General features: G+C 37.2%; 1 protein-coding gene across 10 annotated transcripts in view; it reads right to left on the bottom strand.

Moving 5' to 3' along the window:
* ZNF790 (zinc finger protein 790) overlaps window positions 1-24,864 on the bottom strand; it is a 57,298-nt gene extending 32,434 nt beyond the window's left edge. For 2 of the 10 annotated variants that reach the window (XM_053906369.1, XM_053906368.1), the window contains exons 1-7: window positions 24,509-24,863; window positions 15,848-15,925; window positions 14,700-14,826; window positions 14,308-14,403; window positions 5,273-6,610; window positions 1,731-1,818; window positions 794-828 (exon numbers count right to left, since the gene is read on the bottom strand). In XM_053906369.1, coding sequence (XP_053762344.1) covers window positions 822-828; window positions 1,731-1,818; window positions 5,273-6,610; window positions 14,308-14,403; window positions 14,700-14,826; window positions 15,848-15,856 — 1,665 coding nt within the window. In that variant the 5' untranslated portion in view covers window positions 15,857-15,925; window positions 24,509-24,863 and the 3' untranslated portion in view covers window positions 794-821. Of the gene's footprint in view, window positions 1-179; window positions 1,819-4,183; window positions 6,611-12,949; window positions 13,049-14,307; window positions 14,404-14,699; window positions 14,827-15,847; window positions 15,926-23,699; window positions 24,247-24,508 lie in introns of those variants that run through there. The other 8 variants (XM_053906367.1, XM_053906366.1, XM_053906365.1 and 5 more) reach the window with 8 other exon arrangements.
* Window positions 24,865-25,315: the final 451 nt, after the last annotated feature.

Genomic DNA, 25,315 nt, shown 5'->3' with positions numbered 1-25,315 from the left:
GTTTTTAAACCCCTTAGTAGGGGTGCCTGGCTGACTAAGTTGGTAGAGCATGCAACTCTCAATCTCAGGATCATGAGTTCAAGCCCCACATAGGGCATAGAGCCTACTTAAAAAAATAAATAAACCCCTTAGGTAGAAAAATAATACCAATATTACCACTAACAAAAGACTAATAAAGGCAGTTTAGATTTCTTTATATTTCTCTTTGTGCTTGAGATACAGAATACCTTTGAGATATTCTCCTAATGGTAAGTCAAAATATTTTAACACCGTTTGAAATTATTATTCTTTATGTTGTTATACCAGAACATGATGTAGAATCAAATCCACTGGTTTTGATACAGGTTTATTTTCCTTTTTGACTTAATTTTTAAAATAAAAGCTGATATGTAAAATATCTACATGGATCCAAAGTCAAAACAAAAAACAAGGTATAACCAAAGATAAACCTTTCATCCTTGCCCTCCCCTGTTGTTTCATCTTGAGATTCCTTTTTTTTTTTTTTTCTCAATGTTTATTTATTTTTGAGAGACAGAGACAGACTGTGAACAGGGGAGGGGCAAAGAGAGAGGGAGACACAGAATCTGAAGCAGGCTCCAGGCTCTGAGCTGTCAGCACAGAGTCTGATGTGGGGCTCAAACTCATGAACCATGAGATCATGACCTGAGCTGAAGTCGGACACTTAATCTACTGAGCCACCCAGGCACCCCGAGATTTTTTTAAAGTACAGGTATATATAGTATCCCCCTCTTCTTTCACAAATATTAGTATAATAAACATATTCTGCACTTACCTCTTTTTCATTTAAGATACTCTGAAGATCACTCCCTAGAAAAACACAGATGCACAATACTCCACTGTACATTCATATGATAGTTAATTCACCCAGTCTATTGCTGGACATCTAGGTTGTTTCCAATTTGCTGCATTTACAAATCATGTTTTTAAAAAATTCCTTAGTGTATACCATATTTTGTAATTTTATGAGTGTATCTTTGGGATAGAAATAAGGGTGCTGGTCTTATGGTAAATGCATGAGACTACACCTGGACATTGCTTAATTCCCTCCTATATGGACTGTACTATATTTTTTCATTTTCATCAGCAATTTCAGAGTTCTTGTTTTTTCAGTCTTGACAATAGAGCATATTAATACCCTTTAGGATTTCTGTGCATCTGGTAGGGATGAAGTGGTATCTCAATGTAGTGTAACTTGCATTCTCATCTCAAATTTTAGAATCTTTAAGGATATTAGTCTGTGATATACTTGCAAATATCTCCAATTTTTCATTGTCCTTTATCTTTAACATGGAGTCCTATAAAAATTATTTACTTTTTTCTTTATTTCTACTTGGATTTTTGAGTCATACTTCTTAATATCTCCATTCCAGGGTTATAAATAAATTCACCCATTCACCCATGTAGTATTTGTAAAGTTTCTTTCTGTTTTATTTTTAGTTTTTACATTTAGATATCTGGATTTATTGGGAATTCATCCTACTTTACACTGTCAGAGAGGAAACTGATTTTTTTTTCAAAAATTTCATCCAATTGTGCTAATACTAATGATTAAAAAATTCTTTCCCAAAATGAATCTAGCAGAATGGTTCCTGCAAAGAAAGGTCGTTAGGGAATGACTAAAGAATTTCTGTTATCTCTATGGTAGACTAGAGAAGACATTATCAAAATTCACAAACATACCAATGGAAAGGGGTTCAAGAAACACGTACCTCAGGCATTCAAGGAGATCCAGGAATTCACAATGAAGGAGACAAGAGCACCAGATATGCACACTGATACTAAACTCAACACAGAAGTCTAGGCCAAAAGAAAAAGGAATGGCCATAGTTATCTGTATATGGACGTCCAGAAAGCTGTTACATTTCTCAGTGTAATCATCACCTTAACAAAAATAGTCAGCATGAATGAAAATGGCTCGTTTATTACAATAAAGTAATATAACAAAAAAATTTCACTTTCCCCACATGAGTTGAGAAATTCCACAGAAGACAATAATTTCAGAGGGAAGTATGTTCCCTAATACTGTTTAACTACTGTTAAAGAACTGAATTATGTGCTACATACATGTACATAAACTCAATATTCTTTAACTTATGTAATACTAAAAGGTATCAAGAAAATACCCTTAGAATAAATTAAGTGCTGAACTGGTAAAGTACATCTTCATCAATGATACACCTTGCTGTTATGCATAAACTACAGAATTATCACCTATCCAGGTCAGAGTTTAAACATTCTGGGTAAACATCATTTGACTATTGTATTAGTTTTTTGTTTTTGTTTTTAGAGAGAAAGAGGGAGTGAGCACAAGTGGGGGAGAGGCAGAAAGACAGGGAGAAGAGAATCCCAAACAGGCATTGCACTTTCTGCACAGAGCTTGATGTGGGGCTTGAACTTATGAACTGTGAGTTCATGACCTGAGCCAAAGACAGATGCTTAACTGACTGAGCCACCCAGGTGCCCCTGTATTAGTTTTTGTCATGTATGTTCATGAGTAAAATTCTTCTGGAATTTGTTGTTCAAGGGCTACTCCACATCTAATTTTGTTATCAGAATTACGTTAGTCTTTTAGAATCTGCTAGCAATTTTTCCATAGGATTTTGTTTCTTCAGGGAGCAGCCTGTACTCCTACATGAGTTATAAAGATTATTTTTTCTAACTGTTAAATTTTTTGGCCCCTTTTAGTTACTCTTGAAATTTAATAATTTATTTTCCTAGAAAACAAACTATATTGTATTTAAAATTTGTTTCTAGTAAGGTTTATATCTCTTTATACTGCCATTAAAAATACCCTCTAAAACATGTACCACAGTTCTCCTTTCTTATGATAATGTTAAGGCATTGCTACCAAGAAACATTTTGACTTAAAATAAAAAACCTTCTGTATTGTTATTTATTCCATGAATTTTTCTTTATTTTCGTTAAATAAAGCTTTCCATCAATTCAGAGGCACCTGGGTGGCTCAGTTGGTTAAATATCCGACTCTTGATCTTGGCTCAGGACATGATCTCATGGTTCGTGAGTTTAAGCGCCACCTTAGGCTCTGCTCTGGCAGTGCAGAGAATGCTCGGGATTCTTTCTCTCTCCTACTCTCTCTGTCCCTCCCCTGCTCACACACACTCTCTCAAAATAAATAAACATAAAAAAAAATTAAGAAAAAAACACATTTCTATCAATTCAAATGCCCATTGGGGCATTAGCTCTTACTTTAGCTTGTTAAGTAATCATTATTTAATTTGACAAATACTTGGGACTCTACAATATGACAGGCACTGTTATAAGTGCTGGAAATACAGTGGTGACAAGAAGTAAACTTCCCTCAATTTTCTTTGTTACATACATAAGAGTAATTTCCATCGAGAGCTGCCATGGTCATGTTCATAGGATTTGACATATAGGAGTTTTGTTATCATTCACATCTAAATAAGCCTGTAATTTCACTTTTGATTTGCTCGTTACTTTGATAATTTATAAATGTAGTGTTAAATTTCCAAGAGATCAGAATTCATTTGGCTATTTTCTAATTTCTAAATTTCAGGGGCAGCTGGGTGGCTTAGTCATTTAAGCATCTGACTCTTGATTTTCGCTCAGGTCATGATCTCACAGTTCATGAGATTGAGCCCCACATTGGGCTCTTGCTGACAGTGGGGAGCCTGCTTGAGATTCTCTCTCTCTCTCTCTCTCTCTCTCTCTCTCTCTCTCTCTTTCTGCCCCTACCCTGCTCATGCTTTCTCTCTCGAAATAAATAAACTTAAAAAAAAATAAATTGTCATTGTGGTGATAAAATGGATATGACATTTGGCTTTAGAAATCTGTTAGGGACAAATCATTTCTAAATGCCTTTAAAAACAAAACCAAAAAAAAAAACAAACAAACAAACAAACCACTGGTGAGCATTCAACAACTCCACTTTCATTAAAACAATAAGGCTTTCTGGGGCGGCTGGGTGGCGCAGTCGGCTAAGCGTCTGACTTCAGCCAGGTCACGATCTTGCGGTCCGTGAGTTCGAGCCCCGCGTCAGGCTCTGTGCTGATGGCTCAGAGCCTGGAGCCTGTTTCCGATTCTGTGTCTCCCTCTCTCTCTGCCCCTCCCCCGTTCATGCTCTGTCTCTCTCTGTCCCAAAAATAAATAAAAAATGTTGAAAAAAAATTAAAAAAAAAACAAACAATAAGGCTTTCTTTATAGTATGAATTTTTTTATGCAGCAAATGAATTTAATACTGAGTCAAAGCTTTCTTCCCTTCCGTTTGACTGGTTTTTCTTCAGAATTAGCATCCTGCTGTTCAATAAGACACACATATAGATGGCATATTTGTCTACATTCATTATATTGTTAAGGTCTTCCTCTCATAGAAGTTGTCTAACACTAATATTAATGATGGTTATTAAGTCATTGAAGTCATCAAGCTCATTTAACCCTTGTAATCAAATAAGGAAACACAGATTCAAGTTACTTTCCAAAAAATACAAAGATAAGATGTGTTGAAACTAAGACATGTCAAATAAACTGCATGACACAGCTCAAGGCTTTCCAAGATTATGTAACAGAAATTCACCTTTGGTATAATTTTGTGGAACTATAACAAAATTTAATAGGAATGGAAGGTTTCCCTATGTGAGTTAGATTTAAATTCTATGCAGAGTAGTATCGATGATGTGGAGAATGCTTTTAAGAATGATTCAAGAGAATCACAGTGTCATCTTTTTCATAGGGTTTTACCCTGATATTCCAAATGGAAAACCAATCAGTAAATGCTTTCCTATATTAATATAGATTGCATTATGAATTCTCTGCTATTTAGTGTGTTGTGTGCTCTGTCAAATGTTCTTCCAATATTACTTATACTTGTGAGTTCCTCAAAAGAAGGAATTAACTGACATCAATTAAGGAGTTATGAATAAAGACTTCCTATATTTTTATATTCTAAGACCTCACAAAAGTGAAATAAGATGAGAGCTTGGAGAAAATGTCTCAAAATTTTTACATTCATAAGATTTCTCAAAAGTGTAAATATCCTGGTGTTGAGCAAAGTCTGAGTCCTGACTAAAGGTGTTCCTATAGTCTTTCCATTGATAGAGATTCTCACCATTGTGAATTTTCTGTTCAGTAAAATATGGATGGGGACTAAAGATCTGGCTACTTTCTTTACATTCATATGATTCTGTATCAGTATGAATTTTCTTATGTCGTGTAAGCTGTGAACCCCAGATAAAAGATTTCCCACATTCTTTACATACATAAGGTTCCTCACCAGTATGTATTCTCTGATGTCGAGTAAGTTGTGAACCCCAGAGAAAGGCTTTTCCACATTCTTCACATTCATATGGTCTCTTTCCAGTGTGGATTTTCTGATGTCGATTAAGTTCTGAACCACGAAAAAAGGTCTTTCCACATTGTTTACATTCATAGTTTCTTTCACCAGTATGAATTTTTTGATGCCGATTAAACTCTGAGCCATGACGAAAGGTCTTTCTACATTCCTTACATTCATAGAGTTTCCTCTCATTATGAATTTTCTCATGTTGAGCAAGATAGGAGGCCCAAATAAATGTCTTCCCACATTGCTTACATTCATAAGGTTTCCTACCATTATGAATTCGTTGATGTCTAGCAAGGTGCGAACTCCAGATATAGGCTTTTCCACATTTCTCACATTCATAGGGTTTCCTACCAACATGAACATTCTGATGTTGAGCAAGATTTGAACCACGAATAAAGGCTTTTCCACATTCCTTACATTCATGAGATTTCTCACTAGTATGAGTTCTCTGATGTTGAGTTAGGTGTGAACCACGAGTAAACGCTTTTCCACACTGCTTACATTCATAAGGTTTTTCACCAGTGTGAATTCTCTGATGTTTAGTAAGATGTGATCGCTGACTAAAGGCCTTTCTACATTCATTACATTCATAAGGTTTTTCACCGGTATGAATTCTCTGATGTCGTGTAAGATCTGAGCCACAACTAAAGGCTTTCCCACATTGTTTACATTCATAAGATTTCTCACCAGTATGAATACGCTTATGAACACTAAGTTGTGAGTGAAATCTAAAGGACTTCCCACATTCCTTACATTTAAAAGGTTTTTCACCAGTATGAATCCTCCTGTGACCAGTAAGACTTGAACGCAAACTAAAAGCCTTCCCACATTCTTTACATTCATATGTTTTCTTGGCAGAGTGTACTGTCTGATATTGAGTAAGTTCTGAATCAGAAAGAAAGGTCTTCTCATATTCTTTATCTTCACAAAATCTCTCACCAGTGTGAATTAATTGATGTTGATCACAGTCCGAGCCAGAACAAAAGGCTTTCGCACTCTCTTTAAATTCATTCAGTTTCTTTCCTGTATCATGTCTGTGAGCTGTGTGATGGTTAAAAGTGGACATTTTTTCATCGATGAGTATAACTTGCTTTAAACATTCTTCCTGATTTTCCTGTTGTGTTTCAAACTGACCTTTGCTTTCCCAGTCAGCCCTAAAACATGAATATTCAAGGTTGTGTTTTTTACAGATTTCCAATTGAGATAATTCTCTCTCAAAAGTAACACTTTTTTGTGATAACTCCTTGGTTTGACATCTGAACGGCATGTCTGAAAGATAAGAAGGTAAATTCCTACTGTTTTACTGTTCAAAAAGAAATAAAACCTCCAATGTAGATATAAGAAGTAAATCTTAAAATACATAAAGCACACAAGAAGTGAATGGCTTAAGAAATTCTCAAATTCTGGGTGATATGAAAAAAAGGTGGAAAATAAATAGAAATTTAAGAGAACTAATAAAAGTTGAGGTGGGTGTTTCGATATATAAAAGCTTTGTTTTAGGGGCACCTGGGTGGTTCATTCGGTTGAGCGTCCAACTTTTGATTTCAGCTCAGGTCATGATCTCATGGTTGTGAGACTGAGTCCTGCATTGGGCTCCATGATGGGGGTGGAACCTGCTTAAGATTCTCTCCCCCTCTGTCCTTCCCCTACTTTCTCTCTCAAGGAAAAAAACAAAACAAAACAAAATGAAACCCAAAACCTTTGTTTTGGTCAAATTCACCTGAGCAATTCAATTTAAGAAAATAATTATCGGGTACCACCCAATCATGGAAAGCCAATGTAAAGATAAAACTGTTTCACTCAGTATGATAAATCAACCCTCAGCATATGTCAGGCATTAAAAAAATAATTCTGTAAAAAATACACTATAAAACAAACAAAAAAAGTTGAGTAGGGGGAATTTAGGATGAATAAAGGATAATATTACAAAAACCAGGTACCAGGAAGCACAACTGGGATCATTTAGTCATGTGAGAACAACATAACACATTGCACTGTCTAATCCCTTCCATGTTTACTGAATATCCTGCTTCCATATTACTTTCTGTACAAATAGGATGAAACAAGAGCATATCTAAACTAACTCAAAGACAAATATGCAGAAATGTAATTACAGCTACTTAATTATGCTTCAATTTGCCTTTGCACACTTAAAGACTTCACCCTGCTCATTTCCTCCACTGTATAAAACCAAGCCATCTTTTTGTCACATGACTTCAACCAAGGTGCTTTTGTTTTCTTTATTCTTGAGTTTATAGTATTGCTCAACCATTCTGCTTTATGCTTTCAGGCCCTTCCAACAGGTCTTCTCTTCCTTTCCCTTCTATCCAAGGCCACTGAAAATATTTCACAAAATATTTACAAATTTCAAATACTATGCAAGATACTACAATGAATATCTTACATAATTCCGAGCTTAAAAACAGTAATGTTGGGAAATAAGAGTATCAGTCTTATATGTGGGAAGTTGTCTGGTCTAGAGTTAACAGAAGAGCAGGAACTCAGTAACACAGGTATGTTGCATTTAGGTTAAAGGACATAATTATGGGTAATAGTTCAAAAAGGAAAATACTTTGAGAAGTTTTGTCAAGGGCAAGGAGTCTGGCATGAGCTAAGAATAAGTAGGACCCCTGTGTGACTCATTTTTGATATGTGCTAGGATTTGATGAAATTGTCATGTGCTTATGCTACAAATTTTTCTTGGGAGGAGAGAGGTGAGAACTGAGCAAGTACTCTAGCAGTGACTGAAGAAGTTGAGAGGCAGTTCAGTTACATGTATAAGTAGTAGTGTATTGTAGTGGAAAAAGGACAGACCACAGTTTCAGGCTCAGTTCTGTTCACTAACACCATCTTTAGGTTATGAGAAAATTACTGAGCTTCACTGAGCTCTTATTTTTCCATATGATAAATAGGGACATTAATATATTTTTTTAAAGAGATTTATTGAGAGGGTTGGGAAAACATACTATTTTTATAAAGTGCCTAACACAGAAAAAGCACCACACAAGTAGTACATGATGATGATGATGATGATGACGATGATGATGATGATTAACGATTAGAGAAGAAAAACGGAGGGGACTGGAAATGGTTTAACAGTATCTCACACATAAACAACTACTAGAAAATGATTATTATTACTGTGCTAATTATTACAGGCAAGGCATTTAAGATAAATGAAATATCAAATGAATATAAATCAAAGACATTAAAATAAATTCCTCAGATTAAATAGAATGTGATGAGAAAAGTTACTTTGAGATGCTGCCTAGGCATCTTACAGTATGACAACCCTGCCCACACCCAGAACCTCAGCATTTAGATAAAGATCTGAGCTTAGGATTCCCACCATGAGTTCTTGCGTGGTTTTTCCCAGTCACTTTAAAAATAGCCACATAGCGTTGAGCCCACAAAAAGTTTACTGACCTCGACCCCAGCTACCTTCTAAGTAAGGTGCTTGCTACTCTGCTTTCTTATCTCCCACTTGCTCATGACCTGGGATGGAGGACTGTCCTTCCCACAGCTCACTGTGTGCCCCTGCCCCAATTTGAATTTCTACAATTCATAAGTAATAAATCTTGTGATTTAACTTCCCTTGTGTAAATGTATTAAACCTGTGCCTTCAATCACAATGACTCCAGCATTTTCACTTCTCCAAAGTAGAAGCTTGGATGCTGAGGGAGCTACCTGCCAACCCTGTGTGGGTGGCTTGTGCCTCCTCATTAAGCAGGTCACGATCTGCATATTCTTAATTTAATAAACAAGCTATGGGACACCCCAAACACAGCACAAACATGAAAGTTAGAAATAATGATCCTACTATATTTTTACTCTGTATCACCCTCCGATTTTTCTCACTTCCATTTACATTCCAGGTCCTTAATTATGACTCTTTATACATCTCTTCTTGGTGAAACCTAACTTGCTGCTTATCCTGAGCCTGAACTAAACAAGTGAACATAGCTGGAAAAAATAAAATAGTGCCTACTAGAATCACTTCTAATTTATATTAAAAAGAAAAAAAAAAACCACCCATGAGTAGGTTCTCAGCCGTGTCAAGAATTTTTACATATTTCTGGTCAAATAGTATCTCTATATATAACCCAGTGGAAGACAATCAAGGACTCAGAAACAACGCAGAAACTTAAGATTATGACAGAAGGAAGAAGATTATTCCACAAGTGGTGTTTCACTATAACTGTGTGGGGAAAAAATTATAACTCTTCTTTATACTATATACAAACAAAAACTATCAGTAAATTAAAGACATCAATGGCAAAAAAACTTTAAAACTTATACAAGAAAACAAACATCTCTAACCAAATCTCTATGTGTTGTCAAACTTACTGGTAAAATATTTTAGATGAACAAAATAAGAAAATATTATGACATTATTTGATATACTGAAAAGGCTCAGCCAATTTTTACTATTCAGATTGTATTGGCACTAGCATTTGGCTTAGAGACTGATAGAATTTATGACATCTCAGGGCTAAGGTGGCAGAGATTAGTATCCAGGGTCTGTCTGCATTCCTCATGCTGTTATAACTGAAAGGCTAGAAATAAGAAACTTGAGTAAAACAGAGGCAGACCTACACAGGAACTATAGTTCAGTTTCAAACTATCTAAGGAGGGTGATGGATTAAGATAGCAACCAAAATGTTAATGCCTTCAGGTACTTGAGAGAAGCAAATAGAAATCCTCTATAAAGGAAGGTACCCTGGGCATTAGTTTTACCATTTTGAAAACACTGTCTGGCACAAAATTAAATAAGTAACCAGACAATATGAATGTAAACAGACCACAGAAACAATAGTAGAAATACACCTAAAAGCACTCTAGATATTGGAGTTATGAGACAGGGTTTAAAAGTAACTATGCTCGGGGCGCCTGGGTGGCGCAGTCGGTTGGGCGTCCGACTTCAGCCAGGTCATGATCTCGCGGTCCGTGAGTTCGAGCCCCGCGTCGGGCTCTGGGCTGATGGCTCGGAGCCTGGAGCCTGTTTCCGATTCTGTGTCTCCCTCTCTCTCTGCCCCTCCCCCGTTCATGCTCTGTCTCTCTCTGTCCCAAAAATAAATAAAAAAAAAAAAAAAAAAAAAAAAAAAAAAAAAAGTAACTATGCTCAAAAAGCTAAAAACAAAATTAATCATTTTAGCAGAGAACAAGAAACCAATACAAGTTAAAAAAAAAAAAAAAGAAAGAAAAAGAAACCAATACAAGTCAAAAGAAAAACTCCAAGAGAAAAAGGTTGGAAAAGTCCTAACAGAAGCATTATGACAGATTCAGTTAGAAGATTAAATGTAAATGTAAATGGAACCTTAAAGGGAGAAGAGAGGAAGAATGGGAGAAGTAGCAATATTTGAAAAGATAATGGCTGAGGATTTTCAGAACAAATTTCATGAACAGGTGAATGAATGAATAAAGTATAGCCATACATGGAACACTACAGAGAAATAACAAATAAGCTATTGATACATGCAACCACACAGATGAATTTCAAAATCATGCTAGCAAAAGACACAAGGCTAGCAAAAAGGAAGAAAGCATACATTGTATAGCAATTTATGTAACACTCTAGAGCATATAAACTAATCTAGTTACAAAAAGCAGGTAGTGATCTCAAAGATGGGAGTAGAAAGGGGAATGAATGGCAAGGGGCGCAAGGAAAATCTGGCAATAACTGAAGTATATTTTTCTTGATTATGGTGATTATTTCATGTACATAACATAATGTCAGAACAGACCAAACTGCAGATTTCAAATATATGCAGCTTATTATTTTTCAGTTTTATCTTAAGTTGTAAAGCAAAAATTTTAGGACCAAAATAAAACTAAAGTCTTAAAGAAAATAAAGATAAATATTCTTCTGGCCACCCTAACTGGGTATTAGTGTATTAGTGTTTCTTTTATGTGAATGCCCACTCACACCAAAAATACAAAATATTAAGCCAACAAATGGTAAGGATAGATCAAGCACACAGCAGACATTTATCAAATAAATACAACCAGTAATTCAGTAAACAAGAAATATCCATCCTCCCTAGAAATCAATAGCCTTTAAACTATTAAACTATTAGAAGTCTCTACTTAAAAATAACTCACTTGGGGGCACCAGGGTGGCTCAGTCAGCTGAGCATCCATCTTTGGCTTAGGTCATGATCTCACAGTTAGTGAGTTTGAGTCCCACATCGGGCTCTGTGCCAACAGCTCAGAGCCTGAAGCCTGCTTCAGATTGTGTGTCTCCCTCTCTCTCTGCCCCTCCCCCTGCTTGCACTCTGCCTCTCTCAAAAATAAATAAACATTAAAAAAAATAAAAATAGCTCATTTGTAGTGAGACTACGTTGAAACTGATACCATCCCTGACCTTCATGTGAACCAATGCCCTCTGATCCTTCTGAAAACATAAGTATTAATTTCCACAATATAGAAATACATTCAAGTCATAGCTACCTCCCAGATACCCATGTGTTTACCATGAATCTGCTATTTGTTTCCAAACCTGTTTATACCAACTGTTTTTGACATTTTAACTTGTATATGTTAGTATCATTATATAAAGAAATATGAAAGAAAGATTGTTTTTTATGAAAACTAAGTGAATACTCTAAAAAAACTCATTTAAGAAGGCTACAAATTTTATTTTAGTAGCTTGGAGTCAATTATAAAGACTGGGGGGAAAGATTCCACAGTAAGATTAACTAAATTCTTATTCAAAACAGAAACCAAAAAATTAGGAGAATGAATTACTAGTGTGGTTAATATAAGAATAGGCAGAACTCCAATTAGGGAGAGCATGCCCTGGCCCTATAATGAAACACGGGTAAATGGTTATGGGTTGTAAATAAATATGGTTTAAGGTATTCACATAATTTTCTATGATTTAAAGTAACTTTTTTAATGACAAATCAATTAACTATCTTAAATTAATTGGGCACATTGTATTCTAACTTTAAATCCTTTGGCCAAGGAATTTCATATCTGAGACACAACCATCATCCAATGTGGAAAAAAACCCATGAATAATTGATGTGTACTAAGAATTATAACTTTAGTAACAAGAAATACAGAATAACCTTAATATATAATAGTACATTTATAGTATGTGAAAATTTTACATTTATAGTATGGAAAATTTTATAATTTAACCAGAATTTTAAAAGCACATAACAGTGTTTAGGAAATAAAAATATAAAATAAAATTGCATAGATCTTAGGGACCAGAATATGTTACAAAAGCTTTTATTTTGAAATATGGTTGACCCTTGAACAATGCAGGTTTAAACTGCATGGATCCACTTATATGTAGATTTTTTTCCAGTACTGTAAATTAATTTTTCTTGCATATGATTTTCTTAATAACATATTCTTTTCTCTAGCTTACTTTAAGGAAGCATTATATAACACATGTAACATATAAAGTATGTGTTAATTTATGCTATTGGTAAGACTTCCAGTCAACAGTAAGCTGCTAGTAGTTAAGTTTTTGGAAAGTCAAAATTTATACATGAATTTCTGACAGTGCAAGGGTCGGTGCCCCAAAACACCCTGAGTTGTTTAAGGGTCAACTGTAATTATAAGTTCACAAGAAGTTGCAAGAGTACCCTTTACCCAGTTTTGTCCAACGAATACATCTTACATAAAGCACAATATCAAAACCATGAAACTGATATTGGCACAACGCATATGTATAGTTATATCATTTCATCACATATGTGGATTCCTGTAAACACCACCACAATCAAGACACAGACCAAGACCATTACTACACCGATTTTACCTCTTGTGCTCCCTCTTTATAGCCATAATCACCACCATCACTCTCCCATGCTCATCCCTAACCACTAGCAACCACTAATATGTTTTCAATGGTTATAATTTAGTGATTTCCAGAACGTTCTATAAATGGATTCGTTTGGCATGTGACCTTTGGAGTTGGCATTTTTCATTCAGCACAATGTCCTTGAGATTCATTCAAGTTGTTGCAGTATCAATAGTTCAGAAAAAGAACAATTTTAAAACACAAAACATAGTTTCTGGAATTTACAAACATGAGTCTAGTAAGGAAATAAAATTTATTTTCTTTCCTCGGTATTTCAAATAAAAAAGAAGCTCCAAGAGTATGTTATTTCAATCTGAGTCTTGCTCATAATAGAAAATTCATTAATTAACCTTAACTTGCCCAATATACCCCTTGTTTCCTCTTGACTGCTAGGACTTTTATGACATTGCATTCTCTTTGTTGTCCTCCATTAGCCTTAACCTCTCTTCTGCCACTTCCTATTCACTATAGCCAGAAGCCATTTTCCCCTACATTCCTGATTTTCAACTAAGCAGCCTATTACATCTTCTCTTAATTTAGAGCCTATTTTGCTTAAATTTATGGACATATTCCAGTCAAAAAAAAATACAAATTTCTTAATAGATTATATACTCTTTGTTAACCTTTCTTATCCTAAAATGAAATTGGAAAATTAATAGATGTTAGTTAAAAGAATGAATTAATGAGTGCAAGAAATACAGAACCAAGGAGAATTTAGGCAGAGTAAGAAAAATACAAGATTGAGTAGGGAAAATTAAAAAAAAAAAAAATTTTTTAGAAATTTACAAATATCTAAATGAAGACATTTACAAATATCTAAATGAAAAAAAAAGAGAGAAAGAAACTCAATTAAAGCATTAATAAATTGACTACTGGAGAAAAAGAATGACACCTTTTTATAATATGAGGAAAAGAAAATGAAGAGGACTGAATTGGGAGTGGAATTTGGAGGTGAAGAGAAGGGTCATTTGGAAATTCATGCTGAAAAGGTTACTTTTGGCTCTAGGTCTCAGGCTTTTGTCCATGGGTTTTTATTCCCTGAGGAAGAAACCTGAGACCAATATTTCAGAGATGGTGCTGCCTCAATAAACATCTGGGCTCTTAGCTGCAATGATGGTGTTCCTGTGCTGGCTCAACCATCACTCACCTGGGCAATGTCCTCTTGTCTCATCCTGTAAAAATATCCAGGGCTCTTTTCCCTTCTCCAGTAAACAGAACACATCTGGCTGATAAATGCAAAGTCCTGATTAGAGATAAGAAACAAGAAATGACCAAATGGTAGAGGTTTCAAAGTTTGCATCTAGTCCCTTAGTTATGAAGGAAGAAAAACACTTATAGGAAGAGCAAGAAAAAAGCATAAAGTATTTCCAAAGGATGGAGAGGGTGGATGTTCCCACTGAGGATCACTAGGACCAAATTTACAGAGTGTAAGCCATTTTTCCAGAAAGAAGTCAGACATTCCCCTAGACACTTGAAAGACAATTTAAAAATTCACAATGTAGAAAGCAGAAAGTTCTGGGGTCAGTTTGTGAATCTTACCCAGTGAGATCATGTTGCTGTAGTTCTCCAACATCACATCTCTGTACAAATGTCTCTGTTCCAAGTCCAGGCACTCCCACTCCTCTTGAGAGAAGTCTACAGCTATATCCCTGAACATCATCAACTGCTGAAACAACAAACCCAAGCATCAATGGTGAAATTAAAAGAAATCTTTTAGGTAGAAGGGACACAAATGAAAAAGGGCACTGTAGGAAGTGGGACACTCACTGAGCAAAAAACTGAAGTTGGCTGCCTGTAGTATGGGGGACGGGGGGAAATGACATGGAAGCTGAATGCCTATATGTTCTTAAAACCTCCTGTTGTTCAGTCACAACATCCTTATGACCTTTCCGTGACAAATAGCAGACAACAGGATGACAGTCCAGAATCATGAGTTCTTTGTTGATACCACAGGGATGCCACACCAGGCTTAAATGACTAACTCCAGATTTATTATGTGCCAAAAGTTTCCCTTCCTCCTTAGGCTATTTTTAGTTGAATTTTCTATTAGCTGAAATTGAAAGGATTCTTGGAAGAGATACACTCCCTAACTGAGTATCATTTTCTGTGGAGAATACCATTTTCTGTGGGAATGTATAAAATCTCTGGGCTCTAGGCTAAGTAGTGACAATCAGCACATGTCTTATTAATATTAATCTCTCATTGATTTCCTGGCAAGATCCCTGATCTCTCTGAACTTATTAACCTTCCATCATACCCTCTATTTAAAAGCCATGATAAAGTGCCACATACTAAAATGAATACCAACCATTACCAACTCTCACCTTTAATAATCGATATATCCCATTCTACAGAGTAAATAAAAGCTTTCATGTAGTGTATCCTGTTTAGCCACTCAGTTCCACTTTGTCAAGCCACGGATTTGAAAAGAAAGTCTCTACTATTTCCTTTAAGGCAAAATATTTCTCCTCCTTCAGTGCTCTGTCAAAGTATTAGGATGCAGGAGGTGCTGAATGCCATGTTGGACAGAAGAGGGACACCTAGGGAAGGCAGTGGACTGTTTCCCAGCTATCACTTACCACACTGAATAGTGACTTAAGTAAGCAGTTTAAGGATAAGAAATAAAAATGCTCATATGATGTGATATAAATGGTTATAATTTTTGGAAAGAGGCAATTCCAACTCACATGGGCCATGACTTAAAATTCTAAGACTCAGTCTTCTAGATTCCTCTCTTGGTGAAGCACAGTCTTGAGAAAGCAGAGCTAGAGGGAAGGAATCGTGAGAGGTCAGGTTTTCCTCAGAGCTTTCAAATGGACTAAGAATTCCATTTTCTTCCCTGAAGAAAGGTCAGAGGGAGTCTGCAGAAATCCTGGCCCAAACCAAAATCCAAGTCCTCATTCTCTCTCCTCCTCTCTCTCAGTCCTAAGTAACCACTAATCTACTTTTTGTCTCTGTAGATTATTCTGGACTTTCATATGAATGGAATCTTATAATATGTGAACTTACTATGACTAGTGTCTTTCATTTAGCATAATGCTTTCAAGGTTCATCCAAGTTGTAGCATGTATCAGTATTTCATTCCTTTCTGTGGCTGAATAATATTCCATTGTATGACCTAGATCACATTTTGTTTACCCATTCATCTGTTAATGGACATTTGGGCTGTTTCCACCTTTTGACTATTATAAATATGCTGCTATGAACTTTCATGTACAAGTTTTTGTTTGAATACCTGTTTTATGGTTTTCAGACTATGAGATTTACACTTCACCAATTAAATTTATTCCTAAACATTTTACGCTTTTTGATGCTATTGTGAATGGAACTATTTTCTTAATTTCATTTTTGGATTCTTCATTGCAAGTTTATAAATATACACTTGATTTTTATCTATTGATCTTGTATCCAAAACCTTTTTTTTACCCCAGGGGCAGGGGAGGGGCAGAGGAAGACAGAAAGAGTGAATTATTTTTTTTTAATTTTTTAATGTTTATTTATTATTGAGAGACAGAGCATGAGTGGGGGAGGGGCAGAGAGAGAGGGAGACATAGAATCTGAAGCAGGCTCCAGGCTCTGAGCTGTCAGCACAGAGTCCCACGTGGGGCTTGAACTCACAAACTGCGAGATCATGACCCAGCTGAAGGCGGGTGCTTAACCGACTGAGCCACCCAGTCGCCCCTAAGGTAAAGAGAGAATCTTAAACAGGCTCAGCAACCAGCACAGAGCCTGACCCTCAATCTCGAAACTGTGATATCATGACCTGAGCCGAAATCAGGAGTTGAATGCTTAACCAGCTGAGCCACCCAGGCGTCCTTTGTATCCTAAAACTTTTCTAAGCTCCTTTATTAGTTCTCATGGTTTTTCTGTATATGGATTCCTTAAGATTTTCTATATTTAAAAAATCATGTCATGTGTAAATAGAGTTTTATTTCTTTCCCAATATAGATGCTTTTTTTCTTTTTTCTTGTCTAACTGCCCTGTAAAATCTCTACAATATTGAATAGAAGTGGCAAAAGCAGCCATTCTTTTTCTTATTCCTGATCTTAGGGGGAAAACATTCAGATACTCACTACTAAGTATGGAATTTTTGTAGGTGCCCTATATCAAGTCAAGGAAATTCCCTTTAATTCCTAGTTTATAGAGTATTTTTATAATGAAAAGGTACTGGCTTTTGTCAAATGTTTTTTCTGTATCTATTAAAATGACCCTGTAGTTTTTGGGTTTTATTCTATTTATATAATGTATCACATTAATTGATTTTTGGATGTTCAGACAACGCTGGGATATATTCCACTTGGTCATATTGTATAAGTGCATTTATAGGTTGCTGGATTTGGTTTGCAAGTATTTTGTTGAGGATTTTTAAACTCATTCTTATGAGATATGCTTTGCCTAGTTTTGGTATCTGGGTAGTACTGGCCTCATCAAATAAGTTGGGGGATTGGCCGTATTCTTTAATTGCAGCAGAGAAGGCACTGGGGAACTCAGAACGGATAGTAGGAGTCCTCCTGAACCAGGTTACATTCTGAACAACAAAGAAAACCTGGTTGTTCAGAGGAACCATATTTTAAAGAAATTGTCTTCTACTGCAGTAACAGAGGAGGGAACTCTTGAGCAGAAGAACCTAAAAGCTACCTTTTCAGGGGAAAGCACCAGTGAATATTTAGATATTATTTAGATAATATTTAGAGAAGTATTACCTAACATTCTACTATGAGTAAAAAAATATTTGATGATACAATCACAGCTCTGAGGCAAGACTACATGCACAAATGTTACAATGATCTCAGGAATGGGGAAGAAATGATGAATAGACTATACACAAGAGTTAGTAGAATTCAAGTATGAAAGAGAACACAGGCAAAACCACTTTAGGAACAAAGAATAAACTACAAGAAGCACAAGGTATGACAAATATAGAAAGTGTAGCATGGACAAAGAATACAGAAATTAGTGAATGGAACAAAATGAAACAAAGAAAGAGATAACAATTATTGGAAGAAAACAATGAAAGTCAGAGACAATCCAACCTGTAACTAAGCAGATCCCTACAGATGAAATCCAAATCAAGGAAGAGAACAAATATTAAAAACTACATTTTTAACATTAAAAAATAATTTCCTGAAACAAAGCATGAATATACATAATGAAAAGACACCCCATATGCAGAGAGAAAGGACTCAAAATGTTCATTTTGAGTCTTAATAAAATTTCTTAATAAACATTTCTTAATAAAATTATTAGGCTAAAACCCATGGGAAATCAAGATAAAAATATCAAGTTACCCATGAGAAAAAGGAAATTCAGTTGTCATTAGACTTCTCCACTAAATTCAGTTCCCCAAATAGTGAGGTTAGTCTCTCCAGTATACTTGTGGGAAAATAAATGATAGAATCAAAGAATTAAAAAAAATTTTTTTTAATGTATATTTATTTTTGAGAGAGGCAGAGTGCAAGTCGGGAGTGGCAGAGAGAGAGAGAGAGAGAGAGAGGGAGAGAGGGGGAGGGAGAGGGGGAGGGAGAGGGGGAGAGAGAGAGAGAGAGAGAGAGAGAGAGAGAGAGAATCCGAAGCAGGCTCCAGGCTCCAAGCTCTCAGCACAGAGCCCACAGGGGGCCAGAACCCAGGAGTTGCGTGATCATGGAGCTGTGAGATCATGACCCAAGGCAAAAAAACGGACGTTTAACCAACTGAGCCACCCAGGTGCCTCCAGAGTCACCCAGGGGCCCCCAGAGTCAAAGATTTTATATGCAGCCAAGCTGTCCTTCAAGTATAAAGGATATAAAAAGTTTTATGCTGCACGAACTTAGGGAATATTGTTCCCAGGAGTGCTTTCTAAATTACTGGAGGACATATTTGGCGTTACTGCCGAACACATTTAAAAGCAAATCTAAATTAAAAAATAAGATGGAGATTATGGTACCAGTATGCTGAATGGTCCCCAAAGGTTATCTACTACTTGGTATTAACACTGTGTAGTTGCCTCCTGCATTGAATAGAGCAGATTTATGTACCAAGAAGATATTGTGGGAACAATGGAGGAGGATAGGTCAAAAAGGACATTATGGCTTCTACCGTACATACTCTTGCTGTCTTTCTGCTCTGGGGAAAGCTGTATGACATGTCACAAGGACACTATAGCAGCCTTACAGAGGTCCACATGGAGAGGAACTGAGGTCTTTTGCCAATAGCCAAGTGAGGGAATCATCTTAGAAAGTGATCCTCCAGCCTCAGTCATGCTTTCAGATGACTGTGGCCTGGCCAAGAGTTTGGCTGCAACTTTGTGAGACACTAAGCCAGAGACTCCACGCTAAGCCACTTCGAAGTTCTTGATCTGCAAAAATGGTGTTAAGATAATACAGTTTTATTGATTTTTAGGGTAGTATGTTTTACAGCAATAACTAATATAGGGATAAAGCTTACAAAATGGAAAAGAGACAAGTTCACTGATTGCCTCATTTATAATAACTGAGAGAGAAAGGATTTCATTTAAAGCAGCCAAGTCATTAGTAGAAATACAGAAATATTTAAGAATAAAAACATGAAGTCAGAGAGAGTAAAACGTCAACTACATTTCAACTTACAAGCAAAAATTAGGAAATTAAAAGTTAGATTTAAAATGACAGTTTTTGGGGCACCTGGGTGGCTCAGTCGGTTGAGCGTCTGACTTCGGCTCAGGCCATGATCTTATTGCTCATGGGTTCAAACCCCACGTCGGACTCTGTGCTGACAGCTCAGAGCCTAGAGCCTGCCTTAGATTCTGTCTCCCTCTCTCTCTGCCTCTCACCCACTCATGCTCTCTCTTTCCTTCAAAAACAAATAAATAAACATTAAAAAAAAATTTTTTTAATAACAGCTTTTACAATAGCAACAAAATTTTCAAATACTTATAAATTTAACAAAATAAGTACAAGGCCTCTGCATCAATTACTACAAACAATAGAGTGAAATTGCAGAACATCTAAATGAATGGAGGAATTTATCACATTTATGAGATGAAAGGCTGATTATTTTCAAGATGTCAGTTTATCTGCAATATAATGGTATAAAAAGGTTAAAAGTAAAAGGATGGCAAAAGATATACCATGGAAATCATAATCAAAAGGATGCTAGAGTGGTTACATTAATACGAGACAAGGTAGATTTCAGAGCAGAGATTATCAGGGAGGAAAGATAGACTTTTCAACAAATGATGCCAAGTCAATTGAATATCTATAAGGGGGAAATAAATTGATCTTTACCTTACAACATACACAAAAATCAATTCTAGAAGGTTTGTACACCTAAATGTGAAAGATATTAATATAGAAGATACAAATATCTTCATGCCTCTGGGATAGGCAAAGATTTCTTTTTTTTTTAATGTGCATTTTATTTTTGAGAGAGAGAGAGAGTGCCCATGAGCAGGGGAGGGCAGAGACATAAAGAGACACAGAATCTGAAGCAGGTTCCAGGCTCTGAGCTGTCAGCACAGAGCATGACGCAGGGCTCAAACTCACAAACTGTGAGGTCCTGACCTGAGCCGAAGTCAGACACTTAACCGACTGAGCCACCCAGGTGCCCCAGGAAAGATTTCTTAAATAGGGTACAGAGAGTACAAACCACAAAGGGAAAGATAATAAATAAAACTACAATTTACTTCTTGATTTGTATTTATTTATTTTTTAAATAAAACTACATTTTAAAAAGCAATTTCTGTTCATCAGAAAAGAACTAGTGAAAATCAAACCATGGATTAGAGGATATTTGCAATACAATGGCTGACAAAGGATTCACATTCAAGCTAAATAAAGAACTTGCTCGAATCAACAATAAAAGGACAGACAAGATCCCCCAAATTTGAACAGCTCCCCAAAAGGAAAGGCAAAGGACATGAACAAGCATTCCCCAAGATATCCAAATGGTCCATGGACATTAAAACAAAAGCATTCAACTTCATTAGTCTAATAAAACCGCACTGCAATGCCAGTATATAGCCACCATACTGACAAAAATTTTATAGTCTGACAATACTATGTGTTAATGAGAAAGGGGAGCAGTTGGAACTTGCACACGCTGTTGATGAGTTCAGTTATTTTGGAAAACTGAGATTATCTGCTTAAACAGATTCGCTTACACTATGACCCAGCAATTTTTCTCCTAGAAATAGACTCAAAAGAATGGATACATATGAACCCAAAATGACAAGTGTAAGCATGCTCCTAGCATCATTATTCATGAAACAAAACATATGTGCATCAATACTATGACAATTATTGAACAGACAAATACAGTTGATGTATTCATGCACTGGAACATGCACCTAGCAAGGTGAACACACAATATGGATGAATCTCACAGACAAAATGTTGAACAAAGGAAGCCAACAAAAAAGGTTACATACTGTATGATTCTACATATATGTAAGTTAAAAAACAGACAATATATGGTGGTTACTTTGGGGAGCTCCTGACTGAACAGAAGCACAAGCGAGATTTCTGGGGTGCAGGTAATGTTTTACTTCTTCATCTGAGCTTTTATTTTATGGGTGTTCCCTTTGTGGTAATTCACTTAAGCTGTACAGTTTTGATTGTATTATCATGTATACACTTGACTATATATGATAAACTCGAATAAAAAGTTCATTTTACAGGGGCACCTGGGTGGCTCAGTCAGTTAAGCATCCAGCTTCCGCTCAGGTCATGATCTCGCAGTTTGTGAGTTTGAGTCCTGCATTGGGCTCTGTGCTGACAACTCAGAGCCTAGAGCCTGCTTCAGATTCTCCCTCTCTCTCTGCCCTCCCGTGCTCATGTGCACTCTCAAAAATAAATAAACATTAAAAAAAATTTTTTTCAAGTTCATTGTACAAATTATGGAGAAATATAGAAAAGGCAAATGCAAATAAAAAATAATAAGCAGGGGCCATGATCTTGGGCATTCTAAAATACGAAAGCCTAAAATTCATGATAAAAATAAATATGAATATCTCATATATCAACTCACAGAAGCAACTTAAAGCAGAAGTTACAGGTTATATAAGATAAAATTTCATTCATAGAGTATTTTAATACATTTTAATCAATCAAAGACAAATAAAGTGGAAAACAAGTAAGTAACTGCAGACTGGCCATATATTAGATCATAAAGAAAAGTTCATTAAATTTCAAAGTTAAAAAATAGCACAATGCAAGGGCGCCTGGGTGGCTCAGTTGGTTAAGCATCTAGTTCTTGATTTCAGTTCAGATCATGATCTCACAATGGTGAGATTCAGCCCACATCGGGCTTCAAGCTGAGTGTGGGGCCTGCTTAGGATTCTCTCCCTCTTTTTCTGCCCCTCTCCTGCTCACTTGCTCTCTCCTTCAAAATACATATTTTTTAAAAACTTAAAAGAAATCACAATGCAGCAAAACTGGAAATTACATGTGAAGAGAGGGCCTATGTGTTTTACCTGAATTCCTCAACTTTATCAATAGGGACTGAGTTCCCTTCATGTCATAGGGCTCAAGACTCCTCCACAGCACTAAAGGCTAAGACGCTATACCATTATATGAGTTTTCTGAGTAACAAATTATCATAAGCATAGTGGCTTAAAACAATACAAATTTATTATCTTACAGTTAGTTGGGCAGTTAGGTACAAGTCAGACATGGTTCTCACCGGGCTAAAATTAAGGTGTCAGCAGGGCTGTGTTCCTTTCTGGAGGCTCTAAGGGAGAATTATTTATTTCCTTATGTTTTCCAGATTCTAGAGGCCGCTGGCATTGGCTCCCTGCCTTTAGTCAGCAATTTCGCATATCTCTGACCATTCTTCTTTTATCATATCTCCCTCTGATCCGAAAGGTTTACTGACTTTAAGAATCCATTTGATTAGATTAGGCCTAATTGGATAATTTAGGACAACTCCCTCATTTCAAGGTTCTTAACTTAATTTCATTGCTTTGTAAAGCAAAATATTCACAGGTTCCAGGGATTATACCCTATGCAGGGGCATTACTCTGCCTACCCCAACCATCTGTAAAGCTTCTATCCTTGGCTCCCCTCTTTCTGAGGGATACTCAAAAATCCACCTCTTTCTACCCCATCACTTCCTGTCCAACAGTCTTGAATCCAAGCAGAATAAGCACCAATATCCCCTATGTCCATGTTGTCCCTGTGTCCATCATAAGAAGCCCTAGATTCCCTGATAATCTCTCTTTTCAGACAGTGCACTCCCCACTGGCTGAATGTCCCCTCTTCTCATCCCTCTCTAACTCTTGACACTTTCTAGTAGCTCTCTGGAATTCATAATTCATTAATAACAAACTCCTCTTTTATCTCCAACCACTTTGAATATTCCCTTCACCTTTGGGTCTAAGGGAAACCTGGCTCTCCCCAGAGGACTCTGAAGGCTTTCAACATCCCCTTCCCCCCCCCCCGCCCCCCCCCCCCCCCCCCAGACTCTTGACACTGGGTATGAAAGCAGGGCAGGTATCCTCCTTGCTTTTATTACTTTCAGACCTTTCTCCCTCCTCCAGAAAATCTCCAAGTTGGAATTTCATGCCTTGCATTACATGTAACTCACCACATCTCAGGATATTTCCCCTTGTTTTTTGAAAACGTGAGCTCATGGCTCATTCTCTGCAACACTACACTACCCTGCTTTATTCTTGGGCTTGGCTCACTCATTCTTACTTGCCCTTAAAACTTTTTCCCTCCCTCGTGGCTCATTACCACCAGCATACTGAGGCGTTATTTCCCGGCCTCTGCCCCCATCAGCTGCTGCTCCATTTCTCTGCTCATATTTACAGAGAAACTCTTGGAATGTGTTCTCTACACTGTCTCCTATTACTTTCCCCTCATTCTACACTACCCTACCCAATCCACCTAACGGCCACCACAGAAACTGCTCTCCACACATTTACGAATGACTGTTACTAAACACAATAGTCTGTTTCTGGCTCCACCGCTGCTGTTACTACACTTACACACATGGTCACGCACAGAGTGATGTAGTCACAATCATATACATGCACAGTCACACCTAAATATGTGTGTAAATACGTATTTAGTAAATACGTCATTACTATCACGTACAGCTCCCGTCACCATCGTGCCCATGCAAACGCAAACACACACACACACACACACACACACACACCCCACCCCTACCGCTCCTGAGGGATTACCCATATCCCGATCTCGTACCAATTTCACACAGGCACCCACAGATCCCATCGAGATCGCTGGCGCGGAAGCTGACACACACAAATACAGCTCCCTACCGTCTGCCTTCCCAACCCCCCTTGCTTGCTAGCAAGGCCTGAGACTCCGAAAATATTAAGCCCTCACTGCACTCCCCAGGGTCATTCCGCTTCCGGATCTTAGACTTACCTGACCCTGCGGTCCCTTCAAAAATGTTCCGTAGGGACTCGGGCGCAAGCTTTCCTATGGTCCTGAAAGGGCCAGTGTGCGGACAGGAAGCTGCTTCGGCTATGATGGACATTGGAAAATGCAGTCAGAGCATGGACAGCCTTTCAGAGATCTCACGATCTCAATTCACAGGCCTTGGCCCCGGGCCCACATCCTTTCCCTGGGCAAAAACCATCGCCTTCACAGTTGTTTACATCAGTGGCCAGGAGCTTCTATTAGTTCCAGGCCGCGTTTAGAATGCAAGACTCAACCCAGGCCTCCACGCTGCTTCCTCACAAATGGATGCTCCAGTCTGGAAACCTGGACAATAAACCAACGCGACCTTTCACCGGAAGTAGCTTTGGACGCGATGGCCCCTGGGAAACGTAGTTCAGCGCTCAGAGGAAGGATGTAATTCTTTGCAGGTTGAGTTCTTTATCTGGGCATCTGATAGATATGGTGTGACAGAATGGTCCGGTGACCAGCGAGTCCTTACTATCTCCGTCTGAGCATTGGCCAGGTGTGGTGGATATCTCTTATCCCACAAGGCTCGACCTGGGGGTAGGATGAAGGGGCCCGGCCCCAGGAGGGTCCCCTATCTGCGAAGTCATGGGAGCTGCTGCTTTAATGAGGTGTAGTATCCCTTACATCCTCAAATACCTTATTCCCATCCTCCAGTTACCCTTAGAGAGTTTGGTTTAAATTAATATTCAAGCTTACATTAGTATTTTGTAAATGTTGTTCATGTCTTAGCCTTTTTTTTCCTGAAGTTAATACTTGCTGCCTTTT

Source organism: Panthera pardus, unplaced genomic scaffold, assembly GCF_024362965.1.
Source record: "Panthera pardus isolate Hobbes unplaced genomic scaffold, ASM2436296v1 HiC_scaffold_18, whole genome shotgun sequence".
NCBI classification, from domain to species: Eukaryota; Metazoa; Chordata; class Mammalia; order Carnivora; family Felidae; genus Panthera; species Panthera pardus.
This window is presented reverse-complemented; position numbering and strand designations above follow the sequence as displayed.